General features: G+C 39.0%; 1 protein-coding gene across 3 annotated transcripts in view; it reads left to right on the forward strand.

Moving 5' to 3' along the window:
* Window positions 1-6111: 6111 nt before the first annotated feature.
* The window catches only part of PYGB (glycogen phosphorylase B), a 51630-nt gene continuing 40151 nt past the window's right edge, over window positions 6112-17590 (forward strand). For 2 of the 3 annotated variants that reach the window (XM_070947851.1, XM_070947860.1), the window contains exon 1: window positions 6112-6354. In XM_070947851.1, the coding sequence (XP_070803952.1) occupies window positions 6112-6354 (243 nt within the window). Of the gene's footprint in view, window positions 6355-7313; window positions 7323-17590 lie in introns of all 3 variants that reach the window. The other variant, XM_070947870.1, reaches the window with a different exon arrangement.

Genomic DNA, 17590 nt, shown 5'->3' on the forward strand with positions numbered 1-17590 from the left:
GGTTCCAAGACATCAGCAATCACAGCAGAATTTCTAAGGCAAAAGCTGACTGGATGGCTTTGAAGTTTATAAGAACCATCCATCTGTTTGTTTGTTTGTTTGTTTGTTTGTTTGTTTGTTATTTAGCACTATTTCTGTGCTACCCCTAAGCACCTAAATATCTCCTAAATGTCGATAGGGAGAGGCTATATTTATACGGGCAGCCGATTATTTCAAAGGTTGGAAAAGCAATAGAAAAGGGGCATTTCCTGTCTCTGCCTCTTTAGGTAGGTAAAGTTACTAGGACCCAAGCCATAAAGCACTCCAAACTGCTTCCTACCAGGAAGAGGAAACAATGACAGTATGGAAATCTATGTTTTCATAGAAACTGTGCCAGTCTTGTAAACACATTAGACACTGCAGGGATTGTTAGAACTGCAGCATGAAAGAAAGAAGCAACTTTTACCTCTGCTGCTAGAGTCGTCGTGACAATAAATAACTATGGAGAAAAACATCAATTGATATCAACCAAGGCCTTTCTCTTACTGATAGCAGGGACAATGAATTGAAATAGCAAGCCAGAAAGCAATGATTCCTGCCCTCCCTAGCTAATGTGGTCCTGATTTTTAAAGATGCATTTGATTATTTTGTTGTCTAAAACTGAAATGGTTCACAGTAACACTTGCAATAAAGCAAACATGGTGGTAGACACAGCATAGTAGCCCATTGTCAATGGTGGGTTGCTACCTGTTCGCCCCAGATCAGGTGAACTGGTAGTGGTGGCAGTGGGAGGCTTCGCCCACCCACCAACGCCTCTGCGCATGTGCAGAAGTGTCACATGCACAAGCACGAGCGAACCGGTAGCGATGGGTTTTGAAACCCGTCCCTGCCCATTGTGGAAGTGAAAAGTTACAGATTATCCAAATATATTATTATATTTAATTCATACATAATTTAACAGAGCACTTAAATTCTGGCATTAAGGAAGTTGGTCTACCGGCCAGTCTAGTTGATAGAAAAGTCGAAAGGTATTTGTAATTAATTGCTGTTTCTCTTTGACATTTTCTATATATAAAAATAGGCATTTGTACATGTCCATATAGATATGAATTAAGTTGATATGCTGATATTTGGTTCATCTTTTCTTTGCCTGCATTAAAGAAAGAAATGAACCAGCTCTGTCCCTTGCCATAGGTTTGGTTCATATCATCTGTCATTGCACTTCTTGCTACTTCATTGTGATATTTTTCCATTGATTGTGCAATCTTAATTTGTTTATTTTTATCTTTTCATTCTCTGCTGACTTTTCATTCCATAACTCAGATTAAAGCATTCCAATAATTGAAGACTGTGTAATCTTATGATGTCAGCATTTGGAAAATAGGATACCAGAATAGCCTGGGTATTAAAAACTAGCTTTTCGGTTATATTTGCAACAATGCTGATAGGCAAAAATGTCACTCTCCTGCAGTTTGAAGTAGACATTATAATATGTATAATTTATTCAATTTTTGCTAAACTCCCCGTTACATCTGATACAATTGAAACTGTTGACTAATGCAGTGAACAGTCCCAATTATAACCAATTGGTAAATTATATGGATTCCCACTGAATCCAAAAGACCTTCAAATAAAGAGGTTTAGATGGAAGCAAGCTATAAAACTGCCTTTGCTTGCCTTTTAAACAATGTTGAGCACTGATGAAATTCCCCAGGGTAATAAAAAGACTAATGTTCTATTAATTATTCAAAGGAAGTAAATAGGATGACTAAGACAGTGGTTAAGATAAATCAAATACTGAACTGGAAAAGAATGTATGTCCTTGAAAAATAAGCTAATAGAGTTTAGTGAGACCTGCAGAATGTCATTTTGGTTTGATTCCAGACACAGTTTGGAAACAATTTACAGCTGTGTACTAAGAATAAGGTCCTAAAATCAAATAGAACAAAGGATTTCATTATATTAAAAAGTTAATTAGCATATAAGATGTGACCTAGTCTGGTACAGTATTCTCAGTACTTACTGTTACATGACAAGGTAGAAATTGTTTTCTGCTTGACAAGTAAAAATTTAAAGAGAGATTCTAGCTTAACTACTCTGTATCGTTTTGTGCCACCTTTGTATTTACCTCCACATGAAATACATAAAACTTCATTTGGTCTGGATTTTGGATTTTTGTAATGAATTAAAAAGGATCACCTTGTAAGAGGTATTTAGGATTATTTTTCAGATTATAAAGATTTAGGGTCTAGAGTTTCATTGCACCAGTTTAATGGAAATCCTTGTCTATATGAAAAGAGAACACCTACCTGTACATGTATTCCTAAAACAACATTTGCTACAGTGAGGGCATACTAAGGCTCCCCAAAAAAAAAAAATCTGATACCTCTGGAAAAATTCAGCTGCAAATTAGATAAAGAAGAAATTTGACAGCTAAATTTATTACTAAAGCTTCTTCGTTTTTTAAATCTTAGTAAATTGAATTAACTCTGGACATCCCAGCAATTGATGTAATAACTATGTGTTAATGCTGTCTTCTGTCACTTGACAGAAAATAAAGATGATTGGGTTATTCCACTCTGCCTATATTCTCACATGAGCAAAATGTGAAACCCAGGCCAGGGTTCTTATTTGGCTTTGAGTGGTATAAAAGATCTACATTTCCCAAATGAAATTTATTTTAATGGGATTGTGTGTGTGTGTGTTTGTGTATGATACACACACATACTATTAAATATAATAAATTTGTACTCTGTAACATTGAACATTACAATTTGAAGGTGATTTTTAGACGCTATAGGGTACACCAAGGCTTGGAGAAGTATGCAGGGCATTGGGGCCTCAGATTCTTCACATGCTGTAGGCTTATGAATATTGAAGGAAGTTTAAATGAGCTTATATTTTAAAAAGTATGGCTAAGACTGCACCATATTTAAGCCTTTGCTCTGGCAAGGTGTCATGCCTTTCCCTCATGGATGCTAGAGAGTAGATATTAAAAAAAAACTTGTCAGAATGATTGTCATTGTAGAGTTGGGAAGATACCCTGTTTCTCCCAAAATAAGACATCCCCTGATAATAAACCCAATCGAGCTTTTGAGTGCATGGCAATAAGGCCAAGAGCTTATTTCAGGGTTCAAAAAAATATAAGACAGGGTTTTATTTTCAGGGAAACACGGTAGAAACAAGTGACTTAGGCACTACTGGTTTGCCGATATTAATAGCTATCTATGCAGCACATATATTAATACCCTTGCTGGTAGATTTTCCAGGTTGCTTCAGGCATTTCAGAAACCACATCTATTGTCCTAAACCTAAACAATACAATGTAGCAATATTTTGAGGCAGTATATAAAAATCTGGTGCCTTTAACAAGTTAGCAATATACATTACTTTCATTTTTTATTTCATTTGCTTATGTGTTTGCTTCCTTCTGCCTTCAGCAACTGCTTCTATACCTACTTGTTTTGTATATTTTTTATATATTCCTTTTATATATATATATGTGTGTGTGTGTGTGTGTGTGTCTTTTTCTTTTTCTTTTTCGTAGGCTTTTATGTGCATATTCTTTCTAGCCAGGTTTTACCTACGTAGCTTACGTAGGTAAAACCTGGCTAGAAAGAAATATATATATATATATATATATATATATATATATATATATATATATATATATATATATATATATATAATCTGTAAAAATCTAATTTGAAGCATACTTTAATCTTAATTTGATTTAAGTCTTGATTGCATATGATGAATCTTAATCATTTCTTGCCTTTCATATTATAGTTTTATACTTCTATACCTTTTACAATATATATTGTATTGTTTTATGCTGGTTTTTGGCCATAGTAATTTTGTCTGTCTGACCTGTTCCACTTAACAATTCACCATAGCACATGTCTACTTTATTCCAATGCAGTTTTGGTTTCCATGTCATTAGCTTCTTTGAGAAAGTTAGAAGTTGGGGAAAATGGAGAGGAATCTATTCTTCTGACAATCAACTAACCTTTGTAGCTCCTGGTAAGGCAAATCACTAAATTTATTTCTGAAATGCTTATTGCTGTGACAATAGAACTTTTTTTTAAAGCAGACAAGGGTTTTCCTAATTTCATCTGTATAATAGTTGGAACAAGGACATACACTCCCCCCAAATCCTGGAAATGGGTAATCATTTTTGTTCACTAATATTCTGAATATATTATATGCCAATTACACAAAATGTCCAGGATAGCTTGGGAAAGGTTTCCTTAGGGCAGAGGGCAAATACCAAGCCTCTGTTTATTCATTTGTAAATCCCCCCCCCTCTTATACAGACAAGTCTACACCCTTTCCATCATGATATGTGCTCCTGAGGCAGGGGTGATGCAGAGTGAAGCCAAATGGTTCCTGATTCTAGTAAAACCAAATAATTCTGCTGCTTTTCCTCTGAATTTGGGGGCAGGTAGTTTCCTACTGGTACCAGAATATCTCTGGAATATGAGCAAATTTGGGAAGTTGATAACAGTATACAGATACCACAGGTTTGGGAGCTTCTGGATGCTTTCATTGATTAACTTGTTTGGATGCCACCCAAAGTCATACGTAGAGTAAGTGATCTATAAATTAATAAACGTTTCCAGACATGTCAGATAACTAAATTGAATCACATGATACCCTAAAGGCACGTTGGCACGAACCACATCCGCTTTAAATGATAATCCACGTGCTGACGCCTTAATAAATTAGAAATGGTAGGTAATCTGTCACATGAGAGAGCATCAGACTGCTCGATGGACGAACCTTGTATTCTGTATCAGAGCAGTGAGCATAGAGGATAGCAGAGAAGATTCATCAGAGGCTGCTCCGGTCATTTCTTTCAGCGGATTTAATGCAACTGGTAACTGAAGATGATGTGACATCAAGTCGTTTTTGATTCCTAACAACCACCCGGATAGATCCCTTCCTCACTTGTTCTTTCAGGTCTCCCAGCGGGGCATTCATAGCCTCTGTAACCTCCGTATAAGTCTCATAAGCGATAACTATTTAGCTACTTGTCCAGTGGTGGGTTTCAATTTTTTTTACTACCGGTTCTGTGGGTGTGGCTTAGTGGGTGTGGCATGGCTTGGTGGGCGTGGCAGGGGAAGGATACTGCAAAATCCCCATTCCCTCCCAATCAGCTGGGACTTGGGAGGCAGAGAATAGATGGGGGCAGGGCCAGTCAGAGGTGGTATTTACTGGTACTCTGAACTATTCGAAATTTCCACTACCGGTTCTCCAGAACTGGTCATAACCTGCTGTAATCCACCTCTGTACTTGTCCCAAATGTGTTTTTTTTTTTTCTCAAGAGGCAACTGGACTTTCCGATTTTTCTTTGAAAACGTTTCGCTTCTCATCTAAGAAGCTTCTTCAATTCTGACTGAATATTAGATATTTATTTTCCGTTCCTGCACAGAGCTTAACGTTCCCTTTCAGCCGGTTTAAGGCTCAAGTGTCCTAGGCGAGACACGCGGCAGAACCAAATCCCCGCGAAGTTCAGCCACCCACCGATCTCCAGCCACGTTGCCGTAAACAGAGCGCTACCGCGCTTCAGGTTGGTCTTCAGAGCGCGCATGTGCAGACGGTGCATCGCTTGAGTTGCGCTTTGCAAAGGCAGGAGGGCGCGCCGCCCGTTCGGTTGGGCGCCCAAGTGATGCCTTTAATCTGCGGGTGATCCGCTTCGCACTTCCGCTGCCCCAGTTCTGCCCGCTGCTGCTCTGCGCCTCAACCCAGCATCGCCGGAAAATCTCCCGGGACGATCCAGCGCGGAGAAGAAAAGGAGAAAAAAGCGGGAAGCGATAGAATCGCCGCCGCCTGGTCTTGTTTTGAAAGTTGCTCCGGCTGCCTCGTCCCACAGCGCAGGCGCTGCCGCAGCGAGGCCGGGCCGAGCTTTGCCGGGGCCGCCAGCAGGAGGAGGATCGGGGCTGCAGCTCTTTGCTCTCATCCCACCCCCACCCTCACCTCTGATGAACCTCGCATCCAGCTAGCCGTGCAAGCGACTGCAGCCGGAGGAAGCGAGGGAGGGGAATTCATCCGAAACAGCAGCTTGCTCCGACGCCTGGGCCGTTCCAGACAGACGACCTTCCTGCTGGGGCCGACGCTTAATTAGCCGGGATGGCCGTTCCGCTTAGCGACAGCGAAAAAAGGAAACAGATCAGCGTGCGGGGCATCGCCGGGCTGGGCGATGTGGCGGAGATTAGGAAGAGCTTCAATCGGCACCTCCACTTCACTCTGGTGAAAGATCGGAATGTGGCCACCCCGCGGGATTATTTCTTCGCCTTGGCGCACACTGTGCGCGATCACTTGGTGGGACGGTGGATCCGCACCCAGCAATATTACTACGAGAAGGACCCCAAGGTAAAAAGATGCGGACCTGGCACTCCGAGCGTGCATGCATTCCCCCCCCCCTTCCCCAGTTATTCCCAGATTCACATAGGCAGGTACCGAATGTGGAAATTTCCCCTCTGCTGGAGAACGTGTGTGGGTGTCTTTGCAGTGAAATTGTGCATCAAAGAGCAATTAGATCATGGCTGGAAAGGATCCTCTCAGCAGACAACGAATTGGGAGGGTGGGGGATTTGTCAAAGACAAGGAGAAGCTGCATTCACATTGAAATCAGCCTTCCTTAGTTTGGAGCCCTTCTGGCTTGTTTCCACCAGCTATTTTGAAGATGGGTTTGACATCCAACACATCTAGAAGGTACCAGGCTTGGAAAGGCCAAGAGAAGTATATTAGGCTTTAATGAACCAGTAAACTTTATTGGTTGCTGCAAAATATTTTTTTAAAGACCTCTTTTTCTCACCCCTGTATTCGGAGATCTCTGCAGTCATAAATCTTTTTCCACTTGCACTTAACCATGGCAGGAACGTTCCCTGATAACAGCTTTTTCTGTCTTTTCCCCATGACACTCCCTTCCTCTTTTGCACTGTCTGTAATGAGACAAGGTCATTAGCTCCTTACAGCATCTTCTAGAGTCATCCAGCCATTGTTCTGCTAAAATCACAGCAATACAGGCCAAGTTTAATATCATTTCAATCATTACAGAATGATGCGTGTGTTGAAATAGTTTTGGTCATCCTTAAACAGTGGTGTTAAAGTAGCATTTTCTCCTTTATCACAATACCCTCTAAGTCATGTAGCCAAAATGGAGGCAAGGTTGGGATTGGCAACAGGGACTGCAAATTTCATATCAGGGTGTCAAAAACAGTTGGTACATATCAGTAACGATATTCTGTCAGTTTAAGAAAGGATAGAAAACAGTTCAACCCAACAGCAACTAATATGGTTTTGTTGTAGTTTATAAAGAGGGTTTATTAGAAGATCTCTGTACTAAAATTAGGAATAAAATCCAAGAAGTTGGTTTGGAGAGACGGCTGCCCCAGGCTCACCAACAAATAGCTATAATTCAATGTTTTTAAGAAATGTAATTTCAGCACCCGAACAGGAAAAAATCCCAAAAGTATTTCTCCCCCAAATAATAAAAATAAAAAACCCTGTATCAACCATTAGCACCAGTCAATGGTATTTATGATACATTTTTAAATGTTCAGTTGACTGAGTTTCATGTTTAATGAATAAAAGAATAATAATAAATTTAATAGCTACCACTAGAGGAGAGATGCTGTAAACCAGCTTTTCAAAATCTATACCTTAGAAATCTGTTGATCTAATGACATGTTGGTGGCTGTGTAAGTTATGCTGCTTTGGGAAATCTCAGTGATCATTGGAATTTTGTTCTGTGTAGGTCTGGTTGACCAAGAAATACTTAATTCATAAAATGCAAATGTTTTTAAATGTTTTTAAATGTAAAGTACATGTCTAAACAAGCAATATCTTGAAGTTTCTGAAAGCGTTTGAGAGGAATATAAAAGAAAAGCCATAGCCTAAAATTATTTAATTACCCAATGGTTCAAACTCTCAGTTGAAAAAAAAAATCATTTGAAGAGTATGGAAGCTGTTTAGTGCAATTAGAACCGTTGAACAGCCACAAGGAAATTATAGCACTCCCACATTAAGTATTCTGAGTTATGACATTTACTAACTTAGGGCATAAACAAATTGCTAGCCACGGATTTCCTTTTTCAGATATCATCTCATCTTCATTTATTCCAAACCATCTGTTTCAACAGCTATCATCACAATTGTGGGTAATCAAGGAATTATTTATGTTAAACATGCTAGGCCAAGAGCTTAATTAGCTAATTCTAAGTTCCAGTGATTTGTAAGAATAATTTTTCACAGTTCACTTTTCTCATATCATAGCCTTGTCTGTTCTTTGTCAGTGCTGCTTAAATGTATAAATAAGTAGTGAAATTACAATTCACCACTTTTTTATTTTATTTATTTAAATTATTTATATGACCACTCACAGTAGTGATTCTGGACAGTACAAGATTAAATCACAGTGGCTGCTTGATAGGATCACAATGAATCTACAGCAGGGATGTCAAACTCAGTTTCATTGAGGGCCGCATCAGGGTTGTGTTTGACGTCGGGGAGTGGGAGGGCCGTGGCCATGTGTGTGTGGTTAGCTTGATGTCACTCATTGAGGCTCCGTTTTCGGCTATCATGGCCTACCCGGGCTCCATTTTCGGCCGCAACAGCCTCCTGCAGCCCTCTGCCATCGAAAATGGAGCTCCGTTTTTGCAGGCAGAGGCATCGCAGGCTGATCCTTTGCTTTTTCCAGGATGGGCCCGGCCAGATCTAAGCACCCTGTGGGCCGGACACAGCCCGCCGTCCTTGAGTTTGACACCCCTGATCTGCAAGAACCACACAAGGGGTAGAATGGGACAGAAGGTAAAACTTTAATTTTCAGTTAGGTATATTCCTGGCAGTGTTGGCCAATAGAGATATTAAAGTGGCAAATTTCTCACAGGAAACTGAGAAAGGTGTATTTATATTTCCATAGTATCTAATTGAATCTACATTAATTTAGATTCATTTCGATTCTAGTTTAGTCTACCTTTTTATAACATAAACTCTATTTCTTAATCCTTAATTTTTCACTTAGCAGTTTTTCTGTCCTTGAAGCGTGTACTCCTTTATTTGTGGTTCTGAATTATTAAGGTTACTGAACTTTGAATGTTTACAAGGAGTTCTTTTGTTTCCGTGTTCATATATTGTCTCTTGAGTAAATCTGTTTATAATATCATTGTTAGCTTATTTATATAGAGAGACTTCTAACACCAGTAAGAAAGATAGGAAACATATTTTTAGGTTTGTTTGTTTTATTTATTTATTTGTTTGTTTGTTTATTAAATTTATATTGCCACCTATTCGCCCATGGCGACTCAGAGTGGCTTACAGAATATAAAAATCACATTTAAAAACAGTAAAACTAAGAAAAAATCAAATAAATTACTGTAATAAAATCACCCCCTGCCCCAGCAACAGCCGATCACATGAGCCATTTAATGGGCTCCATCCCACTCTGGGTTCCCCAGGCCCGCTGGCAGAACCAGGTCTTCAGTGCCTTCCGGAAGAGAATTAGAGTGGGGACCGTTCTAATCTCTGGGAGAATGATGTTCCAGAGAGAGGGAGCCACCACTGAAAAGGCCCTTCTTCTGGGTCCCACCAGATGTATCTCCCTTGGGGATGGGACCCACAGCATTTTGATATTCATGGCATTGAAAATAACATTTTTACAACATACAGAATGGAATTATTACATTAGCAGAACCTTAGCCAATGTGGATGTTTCCAGAAGTCTTGGATTATGGTTCTGTCACACTTTTGACATTAGCCCTGCTGGATGTGGTACATATATTATGAAAGCAAAAAAAATTAAAGAAGTCTGTATTAGTCATTCAATTAGAATGACTGATGTCCATGATATGTCAGGGACACAACTTTGTGCTGCAGAATTCATATTGTACAAATTCAACAAAGGGAAGAGAAAAATAGCAAAGGAAAAATATATATGGATATAGTTTAATATGAGTTTCTTGTTTAATATGACTTTCCTGATTGGAAATTAAATATACTAAACTGCAGATTCATTAAAATGGTGGATTTCAAAGAAGGGTAATTCATTTCTGACTCAGGAACAATTCCAGGAGTAGTCAGAATTGAAAAGATCTTTAAAAATCACTATAATAATAAACAAGAAATACTCTCCAATGGAAGACCCAGAGAAGAAGAACAAAGAGTGAAGAATGAATGCTGAAATGGACAAAGAAATATGAAATAAATTGAAACTCTGAACTTTATATCATTTCTGAGTTGATGGAACCACAATGTTTCAAGCCTCTGATCAATTACTAATTCTTTCAACTCCTGTAGTCTACTTAGCTAGAGTGTAAAGGTCAACAGAAACATTGGCTTTGCTCAATGACTCAGTCCCATGTCAGTTAAGATATAAGCAGAGGACTTCAGTTCTTCCTCCCCCCACTGTGCAAAGGAAGAGAACCTTTGGCAGTGTCCTCTAAACTCCTCAGCCAGAGGCAGCCAGTCCCTACTTTTGTGCTTGTGAGTGTCGTTAAGGCAGCGGCCCTATTAAAGCCTCTCTATGCTCTTCGCATTGCAAAATGTGAATAGGCCTTTACCCCTTTGCTTGCGATTCAGATGAGAGTATAGATGCAATGCATCATTGGGTATACTTCAAGTGTGTGGACCAAGGATTAGAGGTTATGCTGTGGTGCTTAATTATAGATACTCAGACCTTCTGTTGCTTAAACCTAATGTAGGTCAAGTTGGCATATGCTTTCATTTATAATGCAGATGTCACCTGATTGAATGGGAGAGAATACCAGGTAGAAAAGATCTTATTTTTAAGTCTTTTTGCTCTAGGCCAAAAATGCTCAGAGAATCATTAGAATGATAGAAACTTGTCAGTATACTTCATTGGGAGAGAAACGATGCTTGCTTTGATCCAGAATTGCTTTAAAGAAAGCTTAGGGTGATCAGCTGATAGGGAAGGGAAGAGAAGAGGTGGGTGGGAGGAAGGCAGGCAGGCAGGAACATTTCTGGGAGACAGGCATAATTAAATGAATAAAGAGATGGAAAGGGGATTGAATTCCGTTTTTTCCAAGAACACACACAAACGCAGAGCCTTCTTGAACACTTATTTACCTTAGATTTTTAACACAGCAAAATAAGGATTTACAATAAAGGGAGGGAGGGAGGGAAGGAGGGAGGGAGGGAGAGAGAGAGAGAGAGAGAGAGAGAGAGAGAGAGAGAGAGAGAGAGAAAGAATTAATCAATCAGGGTTAGGCTGCAAATGATTATTTTTAAAGTGTTGATTTCAAAGTAAGCACTACAAATTTCCACTGGATTTGGCCCCAGTGAGTGTGGTAGAATTTAACTAAATCTTTATATAATTTGATACTGCTAACATACCTAAAATCTACCTGTTGTGTATATGCATACAAATGGAGGTCTTCTTATTTGCCATGATCAGAGTTCTTACTAGGTGTGTTTTCTGTATGTAACTTCTGGACATACTTTTATGTGTATAATTAGCTCATCTTGGGCCATAGTCTTGCTCATTCTCAGCAAGTAGCATCCCTTGAACCCACAATGGCCCAGAGCAACATCTAGCATGATCATTTCCTGCTTATCAGTTAGACCAGTGATAGCGAACCTTTTAGGCACAGAGTGCCCAAACCGGAAAATGTGTGCACATGCACCAGAGCACTGGAAACCCGACGACCAGCTGGCTGGTGCGCATGCACGCCTCGGAAATCCGACAACAAGTTGGCTGAGCTGGGGCGACAGTGCTCATGCCCACAGAGAGGACTCTACGTGCCATAGGTTCACCATCACAGAGTTAGACTCTTTCCTTGTCTTGCAAAAATAAAATCTGGTTCGCCTAAAAGGTCAAGTTGTAAAGTACTTTGAGTTTAGATTAATGTATGTGAACCTATCATAACATAAATTATGTTTGAAACAAGTCAGGGGCAGGTTTCAAAACCCATAGCTATCAGTTCGCTCGTGGGCGTGCACACGTCTGGGCAGGTGGGCGGAGCCTCCCACCGCTACCAGTTCACCCAATCCAGGGTGAACCAGTAGCAACCCACGACTGAAACAAGTCACTATATATTAAAAACCATACCTCTTCATACATATAAATTTAGCAAAGTTAGAGTAAGTGAAAGGGAAGTTGTTACCAGCTAAAGTAAGGGGCATTAAAGGATCCCATGATGAGCAGCTCCTCAGATTTGGCCATACTGATGGCTCTTGTAGAGAATCACCTCAAAGTATTTGCAATATACAAGAGTTCCTAGATTGGAAAATGAATTATGATGAAAGGGTGGCATTTTCTGCATTAAGTCACTGCGTTAAAAAGCTGGCCCTGCATCCTTTTCCTTATAAATATCCAGTTAATTACATTTTATCTTCATTGAGATTCTGTTGTCTAGCTGCCTTTTTAGTGACTGCTGGATTAGATGTTAATTCCATTTTGGCCACATTTCTGCTCTTTAAAAAGGCAACCAGATACTGTCAGGAGCCCCAGAAGTATTAATTCTGTTAAGCAAATGCCAGTTGTATATTCAGCGTAAGAATATCTTGTAACAGGAGCCAAATTCTTAAAACAATTCAAATCTTTATATCTTGAAAATAGTTTAGCTCAGTGGTTCTCAACCTGTAGTCCATGGACCCTTGGGAGGCCACGATGTTGTGACAGAGGGTCCGCGAAGGCTTGAAGAAATGTTATGATTTAAGTCTTAAGTTATGTCTTGGTGGTCTGTGGCCACAAAAGGTATTTAAATGGGGCCTATGGTAAAGAAAAGGTTGAGAACAACTGGTTTAAATAGTGAACATAAATACAGATAGTTCTCGACTTACAACAGTTCGTTTAGTGACTGAAGTTACAATGGCACTGAAAAAAGTGACTTATGACCATTTTCACACTTACGACCGTTGTAACATCCCCATGGTCATATATCATAATTTAGATGCTTGACAACTGACTCATGTTTATGATAGTTGCAGTGCCTCAGGGTCATGTGATCACCTTTTGCGGCCTTCTGACAAGCACAGTCAGTGGGGAAGTCACATTCACTTAACCACTGTGTTAATAACTTAACAAGTGTAGTGATTCACTTAACAACTGTGGCAAGAAAAGTCGTAAAATGGAACAAAACTCACTTAACAAATGTCTTACTTAGCAACAGAAATTTTGGGTTCAAATTGGTCGTAAGTCAAGGACTATCTGTAATGCTTATGCTTATTTGTGTGTGTTTCTACTTGTTACTATGAGGGGTTATACAGTATGTTTCACTGTGATCAAACTGATCATATGTACCACTTTGTATATATATATGAATCACTTATCTTTCAGGCTAACTGTTCACAATATTGTTATGAGACTCGGTCTGTGGGAGTTAGGGCCATAAATAAATATGATTCCATAAAAATATATATTTGCCTTAGTAAATTGGCTTCTACTCAAAAAAAATTTACCATTCCCCAGAAAAGGGGAACAAGAGAAGACATGTCAATAAGCAGAAACATTCGACAGCTTTACTTCCTCTCCTTGGAGACATGTGTGAGGCATTGCTCTATTTAGAAGCTCATATTCTGTCCTCTGCAGATGTTAGACATGACTGGTGCCTTTACACATTTATCTCAAACATACAGAAAATGCTAAACTGGGATTTTGGCAAAAGCTTAAGTGATTTGCATCTGTTCCTTTAAGTAGAACACGCCCTTATCACCAAATGCTTTTGAGGAGCACCATATGGTATATAGCAGGGGTGGGCAAATGTGGCTCTTTTACAACCTGTGGACTTCAACTCCCAGAATTCCTGAGCCAGCTTGGCTGGCTCAGGAATTCTGGGAGTTGAAGTCCACAGGTTGTAAAAGAGCCACATTTGCCCACCCCTGGTATATAGCACAGTGGAACATGCAACCATCTTCCAAATATATTTGGGTCCCCCAAATTGAGTAAGAGACTGCATTAAAAAGCTGACCCCGCATCCTTTTCCTTATAAATATCCAGTTAATTACATTTTATCTTCTTTGAGATTCTGTTGTCTAGCTGCGTTTTCAGTGACCACTGTCTTAGATGCGACTTCCATCTTGGCCACATTTCTGCTCTTTAAAAAGGCAACCAGATACTGTGAGGAGTCCCAGAAGTATTAATTCCCTTAAGCGAATACCAGTTGTATATTCTGGGCAATTTACAGATATTAAAACTAGTACACAATAAAATAATAAAACAATAATAACAACAATAAATACCATTAAAAGATGCGGGGAGGGGAACACAAAGAACACAGGGAAAGGTCAGATATTTATACTGCCTTTATTCCTTTATAAGTAATTCAAGGTGGTGAATACACCTAATACACCTGTCTCCTCCACTTTTTTTTTTTAATTTGATTTATATGCCGCCCTTCTCCGGAGACTCAGGGCGTCTTACAGTGCGTTAAGCAATAGCCTTCATACTTTTGTATATTTTTATACAAAGTCAGCTTATTGCCCCCACAAACTGGGTCCTCAATTTACCTACCTTAGAAAGGATGGAAGGCTGAGTCAACCTTGAGCCTGGCGAGATTCGATCTTACTTTAATTGCAGACAGCTGGTGTTAAATTACAGTGCTTAGTCTGTTGAGCTATCCAGGCTCACTTTCCCCACAACAAAAACTCTGTGAGATTGGTTGGGCTGAGAGTGACTGGTGCAAGGTCATAGCCAGCCTTCAAGCAGAGACGAACTATAACTTACAGTTTCTTGATAATCACTATATCAAATTGGTATTTTGTGCATTTTCAAGGCACTATAAGTGTCTTACAAAAAAAAGGAAATAAATACAACTTTCCAGATTAATTCAACCAATATATAAAAATATAGGAGATCTGAAAACTTTCCAGAGATATCATAAAGCCATGTCTTATGTCACTATCACTTATATAATCAACACTAGCAAAGAGCTGGTGTGTATTGAATTGGAGTAATAGTCATTTCCTAACCAAGTGGATCTTGTCTAAAAAAATAGACTTCTCTAAAATCTTGGGATAGATTTCCTTTTCAGTTCTGCTACATAAGTTCCTTCAGTTAAACAGTAGGGAATCTGGCATTTCTAATTGAAGAAACCATAACTTTTATCTCTTCAATCAACATCAGGGAAATGGGAGTTTTAGTCTAGTAACATCTGTTCTCTAACTCAAAACACTGGTTATCAGCCCCAAGACCTCCTACTTCAGAGATGAACAAGCATCAGGCTTCATGTGATTCCCACATTTTCATTTTGCACCCTGAGATAGGGCTGCCAAAAGTCAGTTGTACATTTTTTCATGTTTTCAGGGGGAAAATAGTTGAAAAGAGACAAAACATATCAATTTCTACTGTTTACATCTCTCTACCAAAGGACCTGAATATTTCACCTTATTCATCTGATAAACTTACACTGCCATTAGTTGTTAGTTGCGAAGTCATGTCCGATCTATTGCTAAAAGGATGCCATTTGTTTGGCCTATCTATAGATTTCAACCTATAGATTTACCCAATCATTCATTTTTATATTTGTGTGTGTGTGTGTGTGTTGTGTGTGTACAATCCAAGATTATTAGGACTGTAGAAGGGTCTTCTGTGACAAAGTTCACAGTTGCGTGAAGCCCCAAACAATTACTCCTGCCAGCTATTAGCAGGGATCTCCAATCTTGGCAACTTTATGACTTGTGGACTTCAACTCCTAGAATTCCTCAGCCAGCTTTGAATTCTGGGAATTGAAGTCCACAAGTCTTAAAGTTGCCAAGGTTGGAGACCCCTGAGCTATAGGAAATAAAGATTGGTCCCCAGCAACCACAGGATCGCTGATTGAAGTTTGTACAAATCCACTTCCTAGTACTTAGGAACAGTTTTGAAATTATCATTATGAAGAGGTGGATGAGATTTATACCCCACTTATTCTCATAAAATCCTTGCTCATCAGTGGAGTTTACTGTATGATCTTGGGAACTTATTAGTCTCTTTCCTCCAAATGTAGGGTGATTGAAGAATGCAAAAGGAACTCACCTCCCTGCACTCACGACTCTGATCTGCAGTGGATTAATGGATTTTTTGGGATTTGCATGAGGTTTTTTTTTTTTTTTTAGAGAAGTGGCCTTAGGCTTGGAAGAGGAATTAAACATTGGCCTGCCCCAGTTTTAGGTTTGATCACAAATATTCAAGCAGAAATATTTAGAGCTCCAGCATTTAAAATGTCATCCTTTCCATACATGAAGATTTTTGGCTGTATGTACTCTGGTTAGATTCACCGCCCCATAGATTTATGTGAGCTGAAGAGAATCAAGAGTATCTACAGATATTACTTGAATAAGACAGGGTTTTTTTCTGGTCAGACCTGAAATCTGAATACCAATAATCATGACTATGCCATTTTTTGGAGAAAAATAATTTATACACCCATCACTTGGACAGAACTTGCTGAATGTGCATGGTGTAAAAAAAGAACCTGCTTAAGAAATTCTGCAATTAAGATTAACAACTTTTTTTAAAAAAACCAAAAACTGGACCTGCTCTTATACAACAGCTAGCATGCAAGCACTTAGCATGAAAAATTAATGAAATGGTTCACTAAGCCCAAGCTACTATTACAGGCAGAGGAGCTGAATCATAAGAACTTAGTGTTCCTATTTTTCATTCCATCTCTTAATGTGAAATGATGCCTTTTAGACGTGCAAATAAAATTATTTGAGCCTAGAACTGAAAGAGCTTTTGGTAGCCATTTAATACATACAAACACACACACACAATGTAAAAGAGTCAGTCAGAGATTGGAACATCATGGAGCTGTTTCTATGTACCAGGCGATGTGGTGGTGGTGATTTTCCAAAATGCAGTTAGCTTTGTAGGAAGATAACAAACTGTAGAGCCGACCTGTAGAGCTGACCTGTAAACAGAAAGGGCTCACCTCATAACTGCAAAAGCAGTAGGTGATATGGGAATGGCCACTTGTTTGTGGTGACCCAGAATGCTGCAATGATATTTAGTTACTGGATATAATTAGCTTTTTTTCATTCAACCTTTGGTATGCAAATATCCATAGCTTCCAGTCATCATTAATATACTGCAAGCTTTGTCCTGATTATAGATTTTTTAAAAAAGTGTCAGTCTTTGCTTACCCACCAGTCCCTTATGGGAAGCGAAAAGATATACACCAAATATATTTTACTGATAAATAAAGGGAGACTGGTATAGATCTATTTCAAGCTTCTTAGCTCTCATCAGCCAGCCTTACCCTTACTTGGATTCGAACCTGGGCTGCCTGCATGTTAGGCAGTTGTATTAACCACTGAGCCACAAGTTCTCCTCCCTTCATCAGCCTGAGCCAGGGGAAAGATTAAGTGTTTTACCGAGACACCTGGTCTACTCCAACATGTGGGAGAGAGCATTCTGCCAATAATATATATATATATATATATATATATATATATATATATATATATATATATATATATATATATATATATATATATATATATATATATATTATTTTCAGATTTCTATACCGCCCTTCTCCTTTCGGACTCAGGGCGGTGAACAGTCAAGTAAAACACTTTATACACAAAAGTTAAAATAGATTTTAAAAATTAAATAATTTGGCCCATAATTTAAAACATTTCAATTTAAAACCAATTTCAAATTTTAA

This window comes from Pituophis catenifer, unplaced genomic scaffold (genome assembly GCF_029215685.1).
Source record: "Pituophis catenifer annectens isolate HBS135680 unplaced genomic scaffold, rPitCat1.0.hap2 SCAF_1, whole genome shotgun sequence".
Taxonomy (NCBI): Eukaryota; Metazoa; Chordata; class Lepidosauria; order Squamata; family Colubridae; genus Pituophis; species Pituophis catenifer.